The sequence below is a fragment of the Protopterus annectens genome, chromosome 8.part0, assembly GCF_019279795.1.
Source record: "Protopterus annectens isolate FY-2018-M chromosome 8.part0, PAN1.0, whole genome shotgun sequence".
NCBI lineage: Eukaryota > Metazoa > Chordata > Ceratodontiformes > Protopteridae > Protopterus > Protopterus annectens.
The window spans coordinates 1923651676-1923673048 of record NC_056741.1 but is presented as its reverse complement, the minus strand read 5'-3'; the positions used below and the strand labels follow the sequence as shown (position 1 = coordinate 1923673048).

Genomic DNA, 21373 nt, shown 5'->3' with positions numbered 1-21373 from the left:
TATAAACAAGCTGGCCACATGAAAGGTGAATTCTTCGTATTGAAAAGGCAAGGTCTTGTGTTTTCCTGACTCTTAAAAGTAACCAGTAACTTATCATTTTCTTGTAATCACAGGTGACAGTAGGACTACAGAGTTCAGGAGTAAGCAGTATAGTTGAGGCCTAGTTTCTTAACGCATGTTAGACTTTGAACTGAGAGACTGAGTCTTTATACTCTGAGGTAAACACTTTTGTTTTCAGTTGTTAATGCATGGTTTCAATATAACCTAGCAAAGCTGCTGTGTAACATTTGAACCAATGTTGTCTTTTTTTTCATCTGATTCAATGTGTGAGATGTCAGATCTGGCTAGATCTGACCTTGATGCACAGAACACATCCCTTCTTGTGTGTGTGTGTGTGTGGGGGGGGGTGTTCATTTCGAAGTGGGAACAGTCCAAGGAATGTGGTCCTCACATCAACGTCTTGGAGTTAAGACCGGTCCCCCTTATGCTACAGGCAGTTCAGGTCCATCTACCCAAGGATGTAATTGCCATAATTCAGACAATATGTCAGTAGTTTGTTGCACCAGCAAACAAGGTTGAACCCAGTCATACTTTCTTTGCTGAGAAGCCATGAGAATCTGGCAGTGGGCAATGTCTTCAAACTGCTTTCTAGCAGCAACACATATAGCTGGGATGTCCAACATCTTACTGGACAAACTGAGCAGAAATATGCTACTGTCTCACGATAAGTCTCTCAGCAGACTTCCAAGATGGTAGCACATTGATCAACAGCTTAACTTCAGCTTTCCCAGTGTGATAACAAAAACTCAGAAGAGAAAGCCAGTGAACTTGTATTTTTGGGTAAATTTCAGTAACTGGCTAGTAAGTGCACTGCCTAGATGCCAGAAAAAATGAAATCCAGAAGACCTGAAAGAAAATCAGATATGAAAAGTGAGAAAAAAACACTGACTGAGAAAAGTACTGCAGCTATTCAGCAAAAAGCAGTGCAAGCTCCAGGCATAACTTCCAGTAACCTGGAGGAAAATAAAAGACTGTTGCACACAGGTCTGACTGAAATAAACAAAACACTAATTGAGTATAGCAACTGGGATAACAATAGGCTGGAAGAAAATGGAAGAAGGTATAAACAGATATTTGGATGAGGTGATAAAACTGCAAAAATCGGAGTCCAAAATGAAGAAAAGGCTAGCTGAATATGAGACTGCTCAAGAAGAGACATTTCAAAAAATATATAGAATTAGAGGACAGAGCACATAGAGAAAACCAGTGATTTGCTGCTGTAGCACAGAAGTTTGAATGAGTAGATTGTATTAATATTATGAAAGCAAAGCAACTGGACTGGTATTCCACAGCAGTAGTTGTTAATTGAAAGGGTAAAACTTGAAGATGTGCATAGTTTTGTCTGTTAATATTAAGTTAATAGATTTTAAAGAGTATTGGAGGTGTGTTTTTTTATTTGAAGGCTTTCAATAAAACAAAAAGTTTTGTAAGATATGGCATAGGCTCAAATGGATATGACAAGAAACAAGTGTATAAAAGACCAACCTGCCGAACAGTGTGTAACACAAAAGCTGGAACTAGACAGTTAAAAATGCTGTTACACATAAAAGGTGGGGATAATACCTTTTTAACACAATAATGCTTGCTGTAATGTCTTTAAATGTCAGTGGTCTCACAGATAAGTACAAAAAGAAGGAGGAGTGAACTATATTTAAAAATGTAGAGTGCAAATAGCTATGCTACAGAAGGCACACCTGGAAGGAACTTAACATGTGAATTTGATAGTGAAAGGTTTTCCTGGATGGTTATTCAGCAGAATACCTGGAACAAAGGAAGAGAGGATTGCCTATATTAATTGCAAGAGGAGCTCCAATAGTGATAGAAGAGGATAAAAAGATAATAATGGTAGGTCTGTAGTACTAAGGGGCTACTGGCAAGGGAGGGATTACATTGGCATGTATTTATATTCCACCTAAATCTGCTGTTATAGAGCTTAAGAAAATTCTGGTAGAAATAATTAGCTTTCAGCAAGGAATATTGCTTATAGGTGGGGACTGGAATTTGATTTGCAGCAGTGAAGATGTTGTCTGGGCAGCCCTGAAGGGAAAATATAACAAAAGAGGATAGATTTTTGAAGAACTTTATGAAAACATTTGGCATGGAACATGTGAATTCACTAATAGGAGTTTGGAGTGCAATTTATATATTAGTCCCCAAGATACAAAAACTGGGTCAAGCTAGATAGAATTTACATTTCACAGGAACATGTGCATTTAATTGAAAGTCTTAATATGCACCCAATAACTATTTCAGATTATACACCAATATGAACATATGGTAATGAAATAAAAATGAAATGGTGCTTTCCCACATATCTGTTGAAAAGAGAGGAATCTAGTGAATGGTTAGTGGAAATTATAAAGGAGCTATTAGAGAAGATAGAAATTTCTTCTGAAAATATAGCTAGGGAGTGAGATAAAATTAAAGTGGAGTTTAAAAATGTGGAAATAAAAGAAAGAGATACATGGTTAGGAAGTAACAAAAATTATTTAGAGGGACTGACAAATTAAAGTATTGCAAAACAGGGAGAATCTCACATAACAAGAAGAGGAGCAAATGCAGAATGCTAAACAGAAAATAAGGGATTACCTTGATAATATACAAGAGTTTAGAAATATTTCTGTTAAGCAACTGTTTTTTGATGATAATTCTAAAGCAGAAAAGCTTGTAGCACAACAACAGAAAATGGAAAGGACTGTCACAAGGCTTAGGGAGCCTATAACAAGGAAGATAGCAAGGGATCCTTTAGAGGTACTAGAAATAGTTTGGAAATTCTGTGAAAGTCTGTATGAAACAGAGAAATATGGAAGTCAAGAAAAGGTACAAATGAAAATGTTTATAGAATAATTAAATATGGCAAGGTTAGAGGTAGATGAGCCTCAATTACTAACAGGATAGGATGAGATGAGATAAAAATGGTGATGTATAACCAATCTGCAGGAAAGTCCACAGGAATAGTTGGTATTCCTGTGGAAGTTTGGAAGCTAGGAGGGAAAAGCTGATAAAGTAAAGGAGAACTTTTAGTTATGTACTCACCATAACTTCAGATGTTTGGGATCCATCTCGCCTACATTCTGACTGATGGGTTCGGAGCCGATCCTCGGCTCCGACTCGGCACGCTTATGCCAAAGAGCGAAGTCTCTTATTGGCTGAGCTTACTATATCCCAGGATGCACCACTACCAGTCCCCCAGATCTAGTTTGTCCGCATACATGCACACACGCATGCACTGCTTATATAACATTGACAGATGATACAAGATAAAAAACAGTAGAACCCAAACCGTTCAATCTCTTCTGATCTCCAAGGCAGGGGGAAGGAGGGTGGGTATTAGGAATGTAGGCGAGATGGATCCCAAACATCTGAAGTTATGGTGAGTACATAACTAAAAGATGTTATGTGATCCTATCTCGCCTACATTCTGACTGATGGGACAGGGTGTCTAGCACCTAAATCCTGGGTGTCTCACTGGAAAACACTCCTGAGTACCGTGGAACCAAATGATGCTCGTCCTTTAGATGCCACATCCAATTTATAGTGGGAAATGAAAGTGTGCGGGTTGGACCAAGTAGCCGCAGCACAAATTTCAGAAATAGCGAGCTTGGAATGGAATGCAATAGAGGTAGCCATAGCTCTAGTAGAGTGAGCTTTGACAGATGTTGTAAGTTGCTTATTTGAAGAGGAATAAGCTTGAGTTATGCAATCTCTGATCCATTTGGCAATAGTAGCTTTAGTGATGGTTTTACCCAGTTTATTATCTGAAAAGGACACAAACAATTGATCTGTTTTCCGAATTTGCTGAGTCCTATCTAGATAGAAGCAATTGCCTGTGAACATCCAATGTATGGAAGGTGTATTCCGCTTTGTTTGAAAATTTTGGAAAGAAAACTGGTAGCTCTAAAGATTGTTGGAGACAGAGATTAGAGCAAACTTTTGGGACAAAAGATGGATTAGGTCTAAGTGATACTCTATCCTTGTGAAAAATCAAGTGCGGTGGTTTGATAGATAGGGCTTGAAGTTCTGAAACTCTTCTTGCAGAGGTAATTGCAATTAAGAAGGCAGTTTTCCAAGACAGATATTTCAACTCACTTGTAGCAGCCGGTTCAAAGGGGAAGATGTTAAGGCACAGTACCAAATCAAGATCCCACGGAGGCGCAGGATGAAAAACTGGGGTCTTAAAAGCACAGCACCTTTCATGAAAGTTTTACATAATCTGCTGCTCATCAACGGTGGGTCTGTGGAATCGTGAAATTTGGAGATAGCTGCTAGTTGGATTTTAATAGTAGAGACTGAAGATCCTTGATTAAACAAGGATGTTAAAAATTTCAAGACCTCTGGTATCGGGGCAGTAATAGGGTCTAATCCTCTGAGTTGAGCCCAGATAGCAAACCTCTTCCACTTACTGTGATACAACTTCTTAGTGGTGGGTTTGTGGGCTGAAGATAAAATGTGAATAACTTCCGGGTCCAAGGTGTGATTTCTGACTATAGTCGGAAGTGGAGGAGCCAAGCTGTTAATTTCAAAGTGTGAAGGGACTGGTGCTGGACCTGATTTTGTAATGTTTGTATCCTTTCGGTAGGAAGGAAGATCCGCATTAATTTTGAGTCTATCTCTGCTCCTATGAATCTTATGCGCTGAGAAAGCAGCAAGACAGACTTTGACCAGTTGAATGTAATTCCCAGGGAAACACCCAGGGAGATGGTGGCTTGTAGGTTCTCTAGTAGTAGATGCCTGGTGGTGGCAGTCAGGAGCCAGTCGTCCAGATAGGGAAACACTTGGAATCCGAGACTCCTCAGGTGAGCAGTCACTACTGCCAAACACTTGGTGAACACCCTGGGGGCTGTGGTGAGACCAAAGGGCAGTGCACAAAATTGGAAATGACTGTCTCCCAGGCTGAAGCGCAGATACCTCCTGGACGCCTGATGTATCGGTATGTGATAATAGGCGTCCTTGAGATCTATGGAGCACATCCAAACATCTTTCTCCAACAATGGGAGAATGGATTGTAAAGTGACCATTCAGAATTTGGACTTCATGACGGACTGGTTTAGTTTGCTGAGATCCAAAATGGGTCTCAGGTCCCCTGTCTTTTTTGGCACTAAAAGAACCTTGAGTAATTTCGGATCCGATCTGGTCTGTGGGGACCGGTTGGATGACTCCTTTTCTTGCAGCTTTGAAGCTTCTACGGCTGCAATTTCCCTTTGACTGGGTGGTGGGTCCGGGATTTTTTTGGACGGTGGGGGTGAGCGTGTAAAGGGAATGGTGTAACCTCCAGCAATAATCCGAAGCACCCATCTGTCCTGAGTAATAGACTCCCAGGCTTTTAGGTGCTTGGCAAAATGGCACCCGACTGGCTCCGGAGCAGCACAGCCGGGCAATCCCTCATGGAGTGTGGGAGGCTGAAGAGCCACGAAAGGACTCGCGGTCTCCAGTGTTGCGGGGGCCTCTGCCGCCTCTGGGACGGCGTCTCCCAGAAAAATTTCCCCGTCCTCTGCCTCTGGAAGGGAATCTTCCTGCTGTTGAGGAAAGAATTTCTGTGATTTGTGGAACCACATCTTCCCTCCTCTTTTAGCCTTGGGATAAGGCCGAAAGGGAGTGGAAAATCGTGCTCCTGGCAGATAAAGTCTTTCCCTCCTGCTCACAGCGGGTAAGAGTGTCTTTTACCTTGGGTCCAAACAAAGAGGACCCATCAAAGGGAGCGTCGGCAAAGGAAGACTTGAAGGCCTCCGAAATGACACAACGGAGCCAGGCTTGTCTCGTAGAGCCACGCCTGTGCCTGCGCTCTGCCCCCTTCGGCCGCATATGAAATGAGCCTCATGGACGAGTTAGAAATCGAGGTAAGGATAGCCAACTGAGAGCTAACCGACTGGGCTAGCTGCTCAGGTAGGTTACCTGAGAGGGAGTCTGAGAGCTCCTTGACCAGATCCCTCTGTAGTCTGGTGAAATGTGCCAAATAATTCAGGGACCTCAGAGTAAAGGCCGCTGAAGTCAGGGTGCACTTCCCGTACCGGTCCATGCTCCTAGACTCCTTATTAGGAGGATGAACGGACGTTGAAGCCTCTGCCACGTCCTGCTGGGTAGCAGATGCCACCACCATGGCATCTACAGCCGCACCTTTCGTTAAGAACTCCTTCTCGGGTGGGGCAGACAAAATTTTGTTAGGGCGAGAAGGCACTGGTTCCACAGTATCTGGATGTTCCCACGCCCTCCGACAAACCAAATCCAGGAGCTCGTCGAAGGGCGGAGACACCCAGGAGGCGGAGGGCTGAGCCCCGAAGGCCTTGAGGAACACCGACTCATCAGCGGAGGGGGGTTTGGAATTCCAGCCGCCTCGTTGCTTGAGGATCTCTAGAATGTCTGCAAATGAGACATCATCCGAGGACGACTTTGGGGACCCCTCCGCATCATCAAGATCAGTGTCCGATGTAAGAGACTCATCGGGGGAGTCCATGTGCTTCCTCTTGCACAATCTCTTCCTTGGGGGCTCCTCCGAAGACAACTCCAAAAGACCCTCAGGAGGAGGGGAACCCCCAGTGGGGGTAACCTCAGGCCCCGGGGCTCCGCTGCCTAGAGACAGGGGAACTACCAAAGACCCAGTCTCCATGCCCAGGGAAGGTGCTGGTAAAGCCGTAGAGATGGCCGAAGAAGATTTGGCCAAGGCACTCCTCATAGCTCTGAAGGCCAGACCCCCAGAATCCTGGGAGGGTCCAGTCTCCGGAGCCATGATAGCAGACGGAAGTCCCGCGGCCGAAGCACCGAGAGGGAGGCTTGGAACCGACAGCATTGGTCCCGAAACGTCACCCCCGGGCCCGGCCGAAGAAGTCCGTGTGCTAAACTCGGACCCGAAGGCCGGGGTTGGAGTAAGGGTCGGAGCCGACCCTAGGATCTCTACTGGCTCCATCAGCACCTGCTCCGGGGAGCCGGGCGGTCGGAGGAGGAATGGCAATGGAATGGGCTATCGGCTCGAAGCCAATTGGGTCGGAGCGAAACAAATTTCTGAAAGACTGGGGACTGGAAAAGTCTTTGGAGTACCCTGTCTATGTCCGAATCTGACATCCTTGATGACCTGGAAGAGACCGAACGGGTCCAAGTAGGCCTCTCCAACGGCTCCAAGGGACTAGGGGACCGGCTCCGAATTGACTCGATAATTATCGGCGCCGACGGAGTGTCCAAACCAATTTCCATCGGTGCGAAGAGGGCTTCGCGCCGAGGAGGAAGTGTCTGGCGGACAACCTTCATCGGCTCCAAGATCAGTGGAGCCGATGAAGATGACCCGCCTCGAGGCCCCAGCCGTCGGCTCGAACCCAGAGGAGTCGAGGCTGGAGGCATCGAGGCAGACCGTTCGCCCGGCTCCGAAGTCCATGGAGCCGAAGGGGAAGCCTGCCTATGTCTTTTGGCGGTCGGTTCCGACGGGCTGGCCGGAGCCGACGCCTTTCTTCTTTGCAGGAGAAGGAGAGGAAGCTAAAGCCTCTTCAAATGAGGGTTTAATAAGGCCTTTTAAAATAAGTTTATTTTTCCTCTCTTGGAGGACTCTCGAGGAAAACGCGTGGCACACGCTACAGGACTCCTGCAAATGTTTGGCGCCCAAACAGTACACACAGAGAGAATGGTCATCTGTTATTGACATCTTGAAACTGCACTTAGTGCACTTTTTAAATCCTGAAGGCCTAGGAGCCTGTGACATTATGGCAATCAATTTAGTGACTAGCTAAATCAAACACACTAAATATCACAGAAAAAATTCTCTTTTCTTTTCTTTTTTGAGAACCGTTTTTTTTTTTTTTTTTTTTTTTTTTTGAGAACCAAAGGCTGTCACAAAAATAACTAAAGGGATCCAAAATCCCTAAATAAACGCACTTGAACAACAACGGACTGACAGGGGAAGGCCCTTCAACTCAAAGGGGACCTCTAGTCAGAAAAACGCAATCACCACACAAATATTAAAACAGAAAATATCCACTCATACACAAAAACACGAGATAGCTGTTAAAACAGCTTTTTGTTAAATTTTTAGGAAATTCCTGACAGGAAAGTAAGTGAAGAAAACACTACTTAGCTCAGCCAGACTGGTAGTGGTGCATCCTGGGATATAGTAAGCTCAGCCAATAAGAGACTTCGCTCTTTGGCATAAGCGTGCCGAGTCGGAGCCGAGGATCGGCTCCGAACCCATCAGTCAGAATGTAGGCGAGATAGGATCACATAACATCATATGTTACATACATTAGATGTGCACAGACAACTCAGATTCTACCTCCACTGTAGCAAGACCTTCAGAAAATTATTTATTTTATTCTTCCTCAAGAAAAAGTTGAGGCAATCAGTTTCTAAAATAACACTCTCAAACTGGTTAGCAAATTACATTTCCCTTGTCTGTGATTCACTAGGCATGCCTCTACAATCAAAGCCAAAAGTGCATTCAACAAGAACAATGGCAACCTCAACAGCCTTTGCTAAACAAATGCCTATAAGTGACATATGTGCAACAGCAGTTTGATCCTCAACTGATACCAGTGTGTCTCACTATGAATTAGATGTGTAGTCCAGGATGTGCAGATCTCTGCCATACTCAGAAATATCCATACTCAGGTCCACCCAGGTACCCATCTGGTAGCTTGGGAATCTGTCCCACATGTTGAATCAGACAAAAAAGACAACATCAGATACTAAAGTTATGCACTTACCATAACAACAGATCTGTGTTGTATTCTTTTCGTCTGGTTCAACTCCCCCCCTTCCTTCCTCCTTCCAAATTGTCTTTGTGCCTGTAGGGATTGGCCAGATCTTTTCTGGACCCTGTCTGATCCCTTTTCTTCCTATATATATTTATATATACATGGGTCTACTTCTAAATTTTGAAGTTTCAAAACTTTGAATTTCTTATGGTTGCAACCATAAGATCAATGTTTTGAAACTTCAAAATGTAGGTAAAAAAAAAAAAACATAAAAACAAAAAAATATATATTTTTTACATTTTTACAAGGGGGCAAGCCCTCCCTGCACCCCCACACCCCCTGATAATTAAATATACCAAGTCGGAGATCACACTACAGTAAGGAAAACAGTAACTATACCCTTCTGTGCTCTACATCAATCTCCATTTAAACGGTTTAAAGTTTCAGAACTTCCAACTAGGATAGCTGAACTTTATTTGGGGTTAATCAGAGTTTCTTTAATTGATGGCAGGTGTGTACCCAAGAAGACTGAATGTTGTAATTAAATCAAAAGGTTCTTCAACAAAGTATTAGTTTAAGGGTGTGCACACGTATGCAACCAGCTTATTGTACGTTTTTTATTTTTTATATTTTTCCCCCTAACAGATTTGTTTGTTTTTCAATTGAATTGTACAGGTTATAGGTCACATTAAAGGTGGAAAAAGTTTTGAAATTAGTTTTTTTTCTCATTGTTTTATATCACAAAAACCTGCCATTTTAACAGGGGTGTGTAAACTTTTTATATCTACTGTAGCTAAACTATTCACTTATTCTGTGCTGATGAGATTAGTAAAAAGTCCAAAATATGCATGTCCACAGCTAGTGGGGTTTGGCTTTATTGGCCTGAATGTAACCATAAAGACTTAGAAAATAATGAAGTTGGACATTCAGAAGACACGTAGCTGAAACACTTGTAGTTCTTAATGCGTCATTTGTCTATATCCCATGGGCCTCCATTACAGGAGGTTTAAGGTATTACACAATGAAAACTGCACCTTGGCTGAGTTTTTCTTGCAGTTTTTATCATATGTGTGTGTGTGTGTGTGTGTGTGTGTGTGTGTGTGTGTGTGTGTGTGTGTGTGTGTGTGTGTGTGTGTGTGTGTGTGCATGTGTGTGTGTGTGTGCATGTGTGTGTGTGTGTGTGTATATATATATATATATATATATATATATATATATATATATATATATATATGTATGTGTGTGTGAGATCAACAGGTGTACAACATTGCACAATTCCAGTGTTGGGAAAAATGCCTTTACTCCCCATGCTTTTGCAGTCCTGGAATTAGTATATTTGTTTAGCAGGGGTGGTCTTTAACCTTGAAAAAACAATGTTTTTATGTGTTTTAATAAATAAGATTTTGGATGTACCCAGGCTGTTTCTCAGTACCTATGTACTGTTGTGTCGAGTTCCGTGTTTCAACCTTATGCGGTCAATAATATTGCAGATCACTTTCGGTGTTTTCTTTGTAATGCAGTACACCCAGTTAGGCAAACGAGATATTACTCTTCAAGTTCTTTTAGAAAATTGGGGATGTGAGATCTACTTGATGGGTGAGTAAAAGAATCATGCAGTATTGTGATGGTAGTGGCATATAAGTTGCTTAAGTGACACGACTTTCTCTTTGGAGATTCTGAAATATTTGTGAAACTCATATATGAAATCAGGATAAAGGCCATAATTCAGTAACTCCCCACGTGCTTATATTTTTCCACCTAGAACATAATTCAATGCCTTCTAATTTTTGTCAGTATTCTGAAACTGTTGGTCTACTTTTTGGGTTGTTATGCAGTTTATTTTGCCTTTGGGGTATTTAATGTCTCTGGAGCAGTTAGAATGTGTGAGATGTCTTTAGTCGTGATACATTTGTTTACTGAGTGTTACCCAAGGAACACCATAAGGTGTTTTCTGTGCCTTTATTAATATGGGTTTTACTTAGTCATCTGAGCCATAATGTTGTTTAGTGCCTGTGTATAGTTTGCATCAGTTAGTGCTTCTTCTATCAAAATAAGTTGCATTTATTATACCAAGATGTAAATAAATATAATCTAAAAGTTACGATTTAGGTATATTAATTTCAGTTGACACCTTGCAGTCAGGAAGTGGCAAACAGTCATTAAGTAACACTGTATCCATGTAATATGTCACCAGCCCTGGGGAAGCCATGTTGACATCTTCTGTTGGGACAGCTGCTTATAGCTGCATTTCCAAAAAAAAAACTTTTGAATGGGACTGTGACACCCGTGCGCTGGCCAGCAATTAAGGAGCCTCAATCCTCACCACTAACACCAGAGAGGGCGTCTCATATGATAGGAAAGGATAACAAATACACACAGTAAAGTACAATTTCCCTTAAGAACACACAGAGATCACAGTCAGTCTGGGGATGGTCACTCCCTTGCTCCCCAGGTCTCCAATAAGACTCCCCACTAACACAGCTATAGGGTCCAGATCTCAGCCTAGCTGGGCAAGCTAAAATCTCCAGCACCCTCTCTGTCCAACCAATGCTTCCTGTCCCTACCCAAGTAGCTGACACACACACTTTGAGATACGTTTATACAACCACACAGACACTCCTGAGGAAGGCTGGCACAGGTTCTCCAGCAGCTGTGCCCCTTTTACCCAGACTATATGGTAGTATCACTTGCCACCGCCCAGCTAATATTTATCAGCTACTCAAAGGCCCTTAAAAGGGTGCCCAATTATTACAGTGCAATATTATTATCCAATTGGTAGTATAGCTCAGGGCTAAAGCTATTAGGGTGGCTTTGTACAGTTTTACCAAAGGCATGCAAATACTCTTAAGAGCTTAAATTGTCTCTACACAAACCAGTGTCAGTTAAAAGGTTTTAAAATATTTAATAATAAATAATTAAAACCACAATGCAATACTTTCTACTACACAGTCAGTGCTAGTCACGAGTTCAGAGATCACACAGAAATACTTAAAATAATTCAGTGGTACTAGTCTGACGTATGAAAACACAAGTCTAAGATACTTACATGTGAGCAAGAGGCAGAGTTCTGTAAGTTGGATGATCTAGACAAAAAATGCTTAATAATCTCTGGTTCTCACTGTTTAAATTGAAACTGCAGTTCTGCTAAAACATTACATAATTTCACACTTTCCTGGTGTTCCCAGGCTGACAGAAACTGCATTTACATTATTTTACACTTAGAGCAATAAAGGACATTCCACATGCAAATTCTGGTCATTAACTTTAGCCATAAAACAATAGGCAGGAAGCCTTCATCTAGCCCGACCGGAGCCGAATTGTAAATATCAAAGGCAGTCATGAAATAATTTTAATTTCAAAGGACCAACAAGAAATGCTTGACTTAGCTTTCTTTACAGCAGAGGGCAATATTGCCACACTGTTTTAAGTTTAACATTTCACAGCATATCTTTCATTTAAAAAAACAAGCTTGTAGTTCAACATTCATATTTACAATTGATAGAATTGTCTGACTAGGCTGGTGGCCTTTATCCATCTCTACCAGTCTTCACAGGGACTACTTATAGAGTACTGCTCACATAATTCAAAGATGATAGGAGATGTGTAATAGCTGTGACTGGTCTGGATTAAGTTCCATATAGATTCTCTGCAATGAGGTTACAAAATCAGACTTATTCTGTTGAAATATTATAAAATTTTCTGTTGGCTTTTAGTGTCATCTCCACCCTCTTAGCCTGAATTATACAAAGCAAAGATCATGTACTTGGCATTTCTTTTTTCAGTCTTAAGGGATTGAGATCATTAATTTCATTATAACACAAAAATGGAGAGATTTCATTACCTGCACAATTAAAATTTGGCATTCAGATTGACAACAACTGAGAACCATACACTATCTGGTGTAGTAAATCATCTTAGAGAATGGGCGAATTGTACATCAGCACCCTAATTGGAGAACGAACATTCTCCAGCAGGCTGTTAATGTACAAGTATTGCCCGCTGAAAAAAAGAGTCCACTGATACATGGCAGCATATCAAGCTGCTGTGGAGCTCAGGCAGAAAAAAAACAATGGTTGCTTATATTTTACGTTTGCAAAGCAGCACTGAGTCCGGCCTCGTAACACCCCTGGGTAGGAGTTTGTTACACATTACCACACACCCTGTCAGGCATTCTTGCTTGCTTAAATCCCACATCACCATGTTTACTAACTTTACTGTAAAACAATGCTTCTTTATCATGCCCCTGCCAATATTTTTTAAATTAGATTTTGTCCTGTTGTTTTGCCTCTTTTTAGTTGAAGGATATTTATTTCAATCATAAATTCATCTGCCTTCTTTTTTCGATACTGCATTTGAGATCATTAAGGAACTGCAGTTTTTTTCTGTTTTAGTTTTCTGGTTTGTATTTTGCAGTGGAATGGTGTTTTTGTGATGCAGGTTTGAGGTACCAAGTTACATTATCTTTTTATCCATATGTTTTAGTTTTTCTGCACCATTGTCCCATTTTGTCAGAGTTTGCTTCCTTACGTAAAGAACCTTCATTTCTGATCAACTTAACTGTTTAGTTTAGGTGATGGTGAACTACACTGTTTGGCAGTAACTTTTTACCAAATAGTTGACCACATTCAGCTCTGAAGTCCTCTGTCCCTGCCCATTTGATAACAACAGATCTACACACTAATTTTTCTTGAAGCGGTTCTAGTAATAGTTTTGTGAGGTCATCAAAATTAATTCCTGCTGCAGTGGTAGCTATAGCCATAGTCCTGTAATTAGCATTGATCATGTTAACTCCCCTTTTTCTGCCATTTAGACGATATACACTGCTATTGTACTTCACTTCCTTCTCATGATAAGGTGTCTGTGTACAAATGAGTGGACTATGCAATTATTTCAACCCCTAGTATGACCACACTGCCAGCTAGCTTTCTTTTATTCTGTTGCTTTAATCTGACCCTTTGTATGTAATGGTTTACAATTCTTATTATCCCACTGTCCCTGTTTTAAACTCTGCACTCTGTTACATGTATTTCCTAGTCGTGGTATTTTGTGCACAAGGTTTTTATAGTACTGTGTTATAATCATCTGGTTTGAAGGAACTTTAGTTTATATCCTGGATGACACTCACATAGCCATCACCTCAACCTAGGGTTGCCACCATTTCATATGGCCATAGTGGGACATTTTCGGGACACGCATCAAATTTTACAGGCCAACACAAACCCACAGTCAGTACAAGAGATAGAACTTTCCTTTCTTGCCTAAATATAAGCTTATTCTTGTAGCAGTTTAGTTGCTTATTCTGTTTCTTGTAACATGTAGGTATTTTAGATACAGAAAGAACTATTGTATGCAACTATTATATTACATATGGGACATAATTATATCCGACAATCTCAGGACATTTGCCACGTTTAATATATTTGGTCAGGACACAACCACCCAAAGAGGGACTGTCCCTCGCAAAGTGGGACAGGTGGTAATCCTACCTCAACCTAATGAACTGTGGAGCTAAAGACACTTACTTGTAATGAATGTACTTGATTTTTTCAGAGATTCAAGTTCAGTTCAGGACTGCTCTATACTGTCTCCCAAAAAGTAGTCTGCAGGGTTCCCTTTAACCATTTAATTATTTGTTTTCACATAAGCTCCAGAATAGAGAGGATCATAGGAGGTTACTAGGCTACCTGCCCCGGGGCCCTTGCAAACTTAGCCAAGTTCATCTAATTTTTCCAAGAGTGTCTGGTTCTAGCAGACACTGAAATCAGCACCTATTGCCCCTGTCCAAGAGGAGCACAGAGATACAGTTGGAACCCTTGGAGTGAATGTATTTTGCATAGCTTTACAGTGCATCACTAGTTGTGTCTCCTTTGCTTCAGGGAGGGAAGGCTCATCTATGGATAAACAAACACTATCTGGTTTAAAAATTGCATTTTCTATTAATTTATTTGCCAGCAGAAGACCATGTGGGCTTTTTCATTACCTAACTATCACACTCGCCGTGGGGATCCCCTGAAAGCGAGTGTGCATTTATCCATCTGTGTTAAGTACTTTTTTTCTACCACCTGCTCTCTTTCCTTCGTTTCTTGGGCTCATAATGGTCCTATATTGAGTCTCTTGTCTAAGTAAACTTTCTATTTCATAATTCTGCACCCTTGTAGATGAAACATACCTCAAATTATCATTTAAGTGGGGACAATGTTTTAACCAGGTACAGAGATAACAGCATCAGCTGAAGGCGACATGACTTGTGAATGTGAAGGCTTTTGATATGTGAAGAGCTTTTTGACAGGGTATGGGAAACATTTTTCCAAATGTTAATCCACTGCAGAATGGAGCTGTTGAAGCTCAATCAGTATGATAACTGGTGAGTATTCATGTACTGGTTACTTTTTGTGCATGGCTAGGTTTGCATGCATATTTCAGCATGTCATACAACCTTATGCTTCTAACAACATAAATCCGATCAAGACATGTTGCTCGTGTATTTGCATAGTTGTTAAGGTAATCGCGTATGTTTGCCTTCATTTTTGAGTTTTATATTATCTAGGATTTTTGAATCTCCTTTGTAGTATAAGCAGAAGTTGTTTCATTGTTTTTAGTGCCTTAAAAATCAAGTAGTATTCTAGTGTTGCAGAGTAATAATTTTCTGTTTTTTTTTCATAATTACTCATATAATTTGACAGGATGACCTAGGACCTAAATTCAGCAGGAACTTTGGGAATATGGGCTTCTTCACACCTCCCACGTACTTTGATGATAGGCCAGTGATGATCACTAAATTAGAAGACTTGTTGATCAATGGAGAAAAACATGGGCCAACTCTCCGAGCATTGCGGCACTTACAAGAGCTTGACCTGACTGCCTGCAGAAAGTTGACAGACATTAGTTTACAACAGGTAATGAGGGGGAAAATCTTACAAATGGTCAGTGGGAGATCCCTGCAAATTTTTTTTTGAGATTTGTTTGTATCTTGTTTTCTTTCTTGCTGTTTTTGATGATGTGGGGCTTTATGTATTCTAAGCTGTAAACTTGTGAATTTAAGGTGGAGTCCCAGAGCTTTTACTTGCATACTGTATCTAAAAGTGAAGTTTGACTTAACATGCCTTTTGTGATGCAAATATACTGATCCCAAGGACATTGCCAATATCCTGGCAGATCGATTCAGTGCCAACTTCATCCCCCTCTCACCCCCTAAAGGGCCCATCTCAGTACCAAAAGATTGCCAAATTCCAGTAATCACGGCCACACAGGTAAAAAATGCACTCTCCAAAGCTAAGAATACAGCATCCATGGGAACAGAAGACATCCCAGGCTGTGTACTACATGAACTACAAAATGAACTGGCACCTCACCTAAGTGTCATGTGTAATCATATCCTCACCTCAGGCTTTGTGCCCAGTGAGTGGCGCACAGCTGCATCTTGGATCCTCCTGGGAACTACCGTCCCATCAGTCTGACGAGCCTGATCGGCAAGGCCATGGAATGTATTATCATAGAACTTATAAACAAAGGCATTGGGAACCTTCAAACACTGGACCCCACCCAGTTTGGTTTTGTGAAGGGTTGATCGTGTCTCCTGAACCTGATTGACTTCTTTGAATCAGTCCCCAGAGCCGTGGACGAGGGTAAGGTGGTCCACACAGCCTGTCTGGACCTTGTCAAGGCCTTTGACACCATCCCTCACTCTGGAATCCTAGATAAACTTACTAAGCTGGGCATAAATCCCTACGTCACTCGATGGGTTGTCAACTGGCTTACTGACAGAACCCATACTGTAAAAGTAGCCGACTCCATATCCAGCTCCAGACAAGTAGAGTACCTCAGGGTTCAGTCCTTGGGCCTCTCTTGTTTGGCATCTACTTGTCTGGAGTACAGGCCAGCATTAAGGGACTCTGGCTAACAAAGTTCGCAGATGACTGCAAACTGGGAGCCATATTGAATCCCCAAATTATGTGGATATTCTGCAAAAGGGCCTCACAGAAAAAGATGCTTGGTGCCAGAGCCATGGGCTCAAGCTCAATGCCAAGAAGTGTATAGTTATCCCCTTTGAGAAAAAACATGTACCCATGAATTGCCACATAGGTGGCAGTACACTAAACACTGAAAGTGTGATAAGAGACTTAGGAACACAGGTGGACAGTAGTCTCACCTTCGATAACCACATCACCACAACAGTCAGGAAATCCTTCTATGTGGCACACCTCATCTCTAAGGGCTTTTCATCCAGAAAAAATGAGGTCATTGTCCTACTGTACTCATCCCTCATTAGACCCATCATAAGTACAACACCCCATTTGGTATGTACCTCACATGACATCTGCAACAACTGGAAAGGCCACAGAAACACCTCATTAAAAGAATCACAGGCCTAAAGCAGATGACCTATGCTGACCGACTAAAAAAACTCCAACTATATTCTGTTACATATCGTCTACTCAGAGGTGATCTCTGCTTAACATACAAGGCCATGTCAAATCCAGAGCTGTTGGACATGCTACACTTAAAGAAATCCCAATCCATCAGAGCCACATGCTCCAGGGACCTAAACCTTGTCATCACAATGAAAAAAACATGCTGGAGGTATAGGTTCCTGACCCAGAGATACTTTGGAATAGACTGCCCAAACATGTCATGCAGAGTGCCTCCTTGGCCCTCTTCAGAAGGAACTTTGACGACTGGATGGGAAATTTACCCCAGCGATCACGTCAGTTGCCCTGCTAGACAGGGGTCCAGGGAAGTAAATATTGTGGGAAGAAATAGCCAGGGAATTGTTATGGCTAGGCTTGTATAGGCCCTCGGGCCAATAGTCTAGTACCAACCTATGAACCCAAATGGAACCGAGTAAGAAAAGAAGGAGACATTCTGGGCAAAATAACACTCTCAAAACTTGTCATTTTGTATGGAGTTAGGTGAAATGGTGACCCATTACTGCCATCTCACAAAACTTTAACCCTCCATTCTGTTCGAATTTCAGAGTACTTTGTGGTGTTTTCATGTTCTTTCCTTGCTTTCATGGGGTTCTCCCAATGTCTATGGTTTCCTGTCACATCACAAAAACATGCTGACAGGTTGTCTTCTGCTGCTAAAATGTCATCAGGTGTACTTGGTTCCTATCGTATCCCTTTTATTTGCTCGAATAAGCTCAGACTCCTACAGGTCAGAGTTGGATGAATGAGGGTAAAAAACGTGGATGGAATAAAATCGGTTATACTGTTTCTGTTCAGGTACGAGGTCGTAGTAATTGTCAAGAAAAAATTGTATTAACATGATAAAAGATAGAGACTCCAAGTTTTTAATGGTACTCTGTAGTCATTAACCAAAATGTTAGTTTTGTATTGTGTAGTTTGTAAGCAGAGTCTGTTATAACTTTCATATTAATGGGGTTGACAGCACCTGCAGTTTAATAATACAAAAAGTGCAAGCAGTACCATAACATGTTAATGTGGGAGTGCAAAGAAAGTAAACAGGAATCTGTGTTGAATTAATTGCAGTATTCATCATGTTTCACACATAGTAAGGTGTGCAGCTTTAAGGCAGTTATAAAAAACATGCAGAAAATGTATTAGCATTTACAGAATATATTGTGACTGGACCTCCAGCACCTCACCAAAGGGCAGGCTTCACTGGCTTATTTAAATCACTCTGGCACCATATATTCCTGTTTCCCAGATTTGATTATGTGATCAGACTAGATACTCTATCTCAGCTTATATAGCATAATAAAGATTGCTGGCAGAAGTGTTGGCCTGACACGCTGCCATTTTTTATTTAACATTTGGCTTCCCCTTTTCTGTCTGAGCCCAGTGGCTTGTCATTTTTTTCTGTTTGAAGCTATTTGTTCACTTTATTTGTGCCATTTCATAGGCTACTCTGGTCTTAGTTGCTTTCTTTGTGAGAAGGTAGTTGCAAATAATATATTTCAGTTGTCCATTTTCCTAAGTTTATTTAATTATCAGCTCAGGGCGGCCACGGTGGTACAGCAGTTAGCATTGCCATCTCACAGCAAGAGGTTCTCTGGTTCGATCCTTGGCTGGGGTGCCTTCTGTGCGGAGTCTGCATGTCCTCCCTGTGGTCACGTGGGTTTCCTCCGGGTGCTCTGGTTTCCTCCCACATCCCAAAGACATGCTGTAGGTGGATTGGATACTCTAAATTGGCCCTAGACATGAGTGCGTGCATGTGTGTGCCTTCTGTGGAAGGTTGGGCAACACTGTAAAACTCCACTGCCAATCATGAGCAGACAGGAGATCCGCTGTGACGACCCCTAACAGGGAAAAAGCCGAAATAAGAAGAATTTAATTATCAGTTCCTTTTCTGAGATCAGGAAGAAAGAATTCATTGTAAGCATCTTACTTCAATTTGTGCAAGTATCCATGTCCAAGCGTTAATATTTCAGTTTCACTGGTATAAGCATTTAAAACATAAGTAATTTATTCTTGTTTTCCCTTTGTTCTCCAACCAATAATTATGGCAGTCCTGTATGCTCAGTACCCTGCATGAACTTATACCTAACCTGATGTATGAGCCATGAATTCTACCTTAGTTCAGTACCTTTGGTTGATACTTTCAGCAACACAACCAACCTTGTTAAAGCTTGTTATCTTCTTGACTCTTCATAGCTGTACCATTCCACATTGGTACATCTTAATGTATGAATCTCTTATGTTTAAAGAGAGAGTACTCTGTAAACAGCAAATGAACCTGAAATGGTATTCAACTGAAACCAAGGTTTCAGTGAAGTGATACTATGTCCTGAGAATGAAGGTGAAAATTACTGCCATCAAATAACTCTTTGTATGTGAGAGTTAGACCACTCTCACATAGTTAAAGGGCTCAGGTTTGAGACCACAGGGGTATCAGAGAAACTCTTTGGAGATGTTTTATTTGCATCCCCAATAGGCAGCTTACTTGCTTCTACAGGTACAGGTTGTAGAAGTAAGGTGCAGCAGCTGGTGGAGTAATTTTCAATTCCAATATTTTATGCACCTTCAGAAGACATAACTAGTTCTACATGTACTACAGGTCTCAAACTTGTAGGGTTGTGAATTTTTCATTTTCAGATAACTGTTCCATTTAAAAATAGATAAGGCTGTTATTTGCTAACTTTGTACAGAAATGCACATGCATATGGTATGAGTTTAGTTCAACTCAGTTTTATTGTGTCAGCTTGAATTGTTAGAAAATGTTATGGCAGACCTATAAACTGGATAAAACCATCACCTAAGTGATACAGAAATTCAAAATACAGTTCTGTTTAGTCAACAGTAAATGCATAACTTTTATTTTCCTCTCTTTCTCCTAATGGTACTCATTGTACTGGCAGGAACGGCCCTAGGTCAACTGGTGCCCTAGGCAAAAGGGCTCCACGGTGCCCCCCACCACACTACCTGGTGCCCCCATCCTGGTCTACCTACACCAAATAAATACTGGAAAAGCGCCCCTGCTAGACCGGCGCCCTAGGCGACCGCTTAGTTGGCCTATGCCTAAGGCCGGCTATGTGTACTGGTCACCTTATCAGTCTCCTTAAGAGCATAATCATAATTTAAATTAAGCCCTAAGAAGAATCATGTCCTGGTTACATCATTTTCCTGAACATTCTTATTAATTCTATATTATTCTGCCATTTGCTTATGCTTCCACTGTTCGTATAAACAACGTTCTGGTATTATATGAGACATATTTTCAGTACCTTTCCTCTGCCAGATATAGCCATACGTCAGAAAGTTCCCGGACTGAAACTTAAACATATACCTCATATACGAGGATCCATGCTATGTGTAATATGATTGAACTAATTCGCGCTACAGTCTTGAATCAAATGCTTAGCAAAAAGTAAATGTTGTGCTTGGAGTGCCATGATTATGCCCCAAAAATGGTTAAATAATATCCTGGATAAGCACTACTATAGAGTAAGACCTGACCGTAGTAAAGCTTAGATTATTGTTAAGCAGCCCCTAGGAGCTGCTAACATTGAATCTGGACTAAAAGCATACAGCACTGAGCAGAAAACAGCAGCAGCAGCTTGGCATAAAATGGCTTGATTTCAACTCCATTTCTGTCTGCTGTATACTAAAGTACACCCAGTATTTAGGGTACATCTGCTTTGCTTACACAACGAATATATAAGATATCAAACACTTCCCCACTGCTTTACCAGCTTTCAAAGCTGGTATAACACATCACTTTTTTAATGTAATTTTTCACTAACTAGTAATATATGGAAAAGATAAATCTCAATGCACTACAACGCATTATGATTGGATCTCCACTCATAAGGAAAATTTGTTTTTCTCAACGTGGATGCCAATATTCACCTTTTGAGCTTCACTCTTGAGGTGAATTTCTTGGCATCCGTGTATCAAACACATAACATGATCATTACAACTGGTGATCCAGTCATAATCCTGTATATAAAAGCTACATGAAATTTTTATTTTCTTTTTTACATAAAAATATTTAATAATCTTTTTCATATTAGGTTAGCAGTTATGCAACAAGATTTCTTTAAGCACATTTTATGTCCACATGTCTTGGAACCTTTTAAACCAATTTTTTCCCAAGATTTTTTTCTTTAATAGGGTCTTAGCATTGTCACTTTTGGACAGTGTGTATAACATATCACAGTAGAAAGCCAAGCCATGGAT

The 21373-nt window shown here is 41.2% G+C and overlaps 1 protein-coding gene across 2 annotated transcripts in view; it reads left to right on the top strand.

The window, feature by feature from the left end:
- The window catches only part of LRRC29 (leucine rich repeat containing 29), a 643308-nt gene that overhangs the window by 478143 nt on the left and 143792 nt on the right, over positions 1-21373 (top strand). For both annotated transcript variants that reach the window (XM_044081426.1, XM_044081427.1), the window contains exon 5: positions 15416-15628. In XM_044081426.1, coding sequence (XP_043937361.1) covers positions 15416-15628 — 213 coding nt within the window. The remainder of the gene's footprint in view (positions 1-15415; positions 15629-21373) is intronic.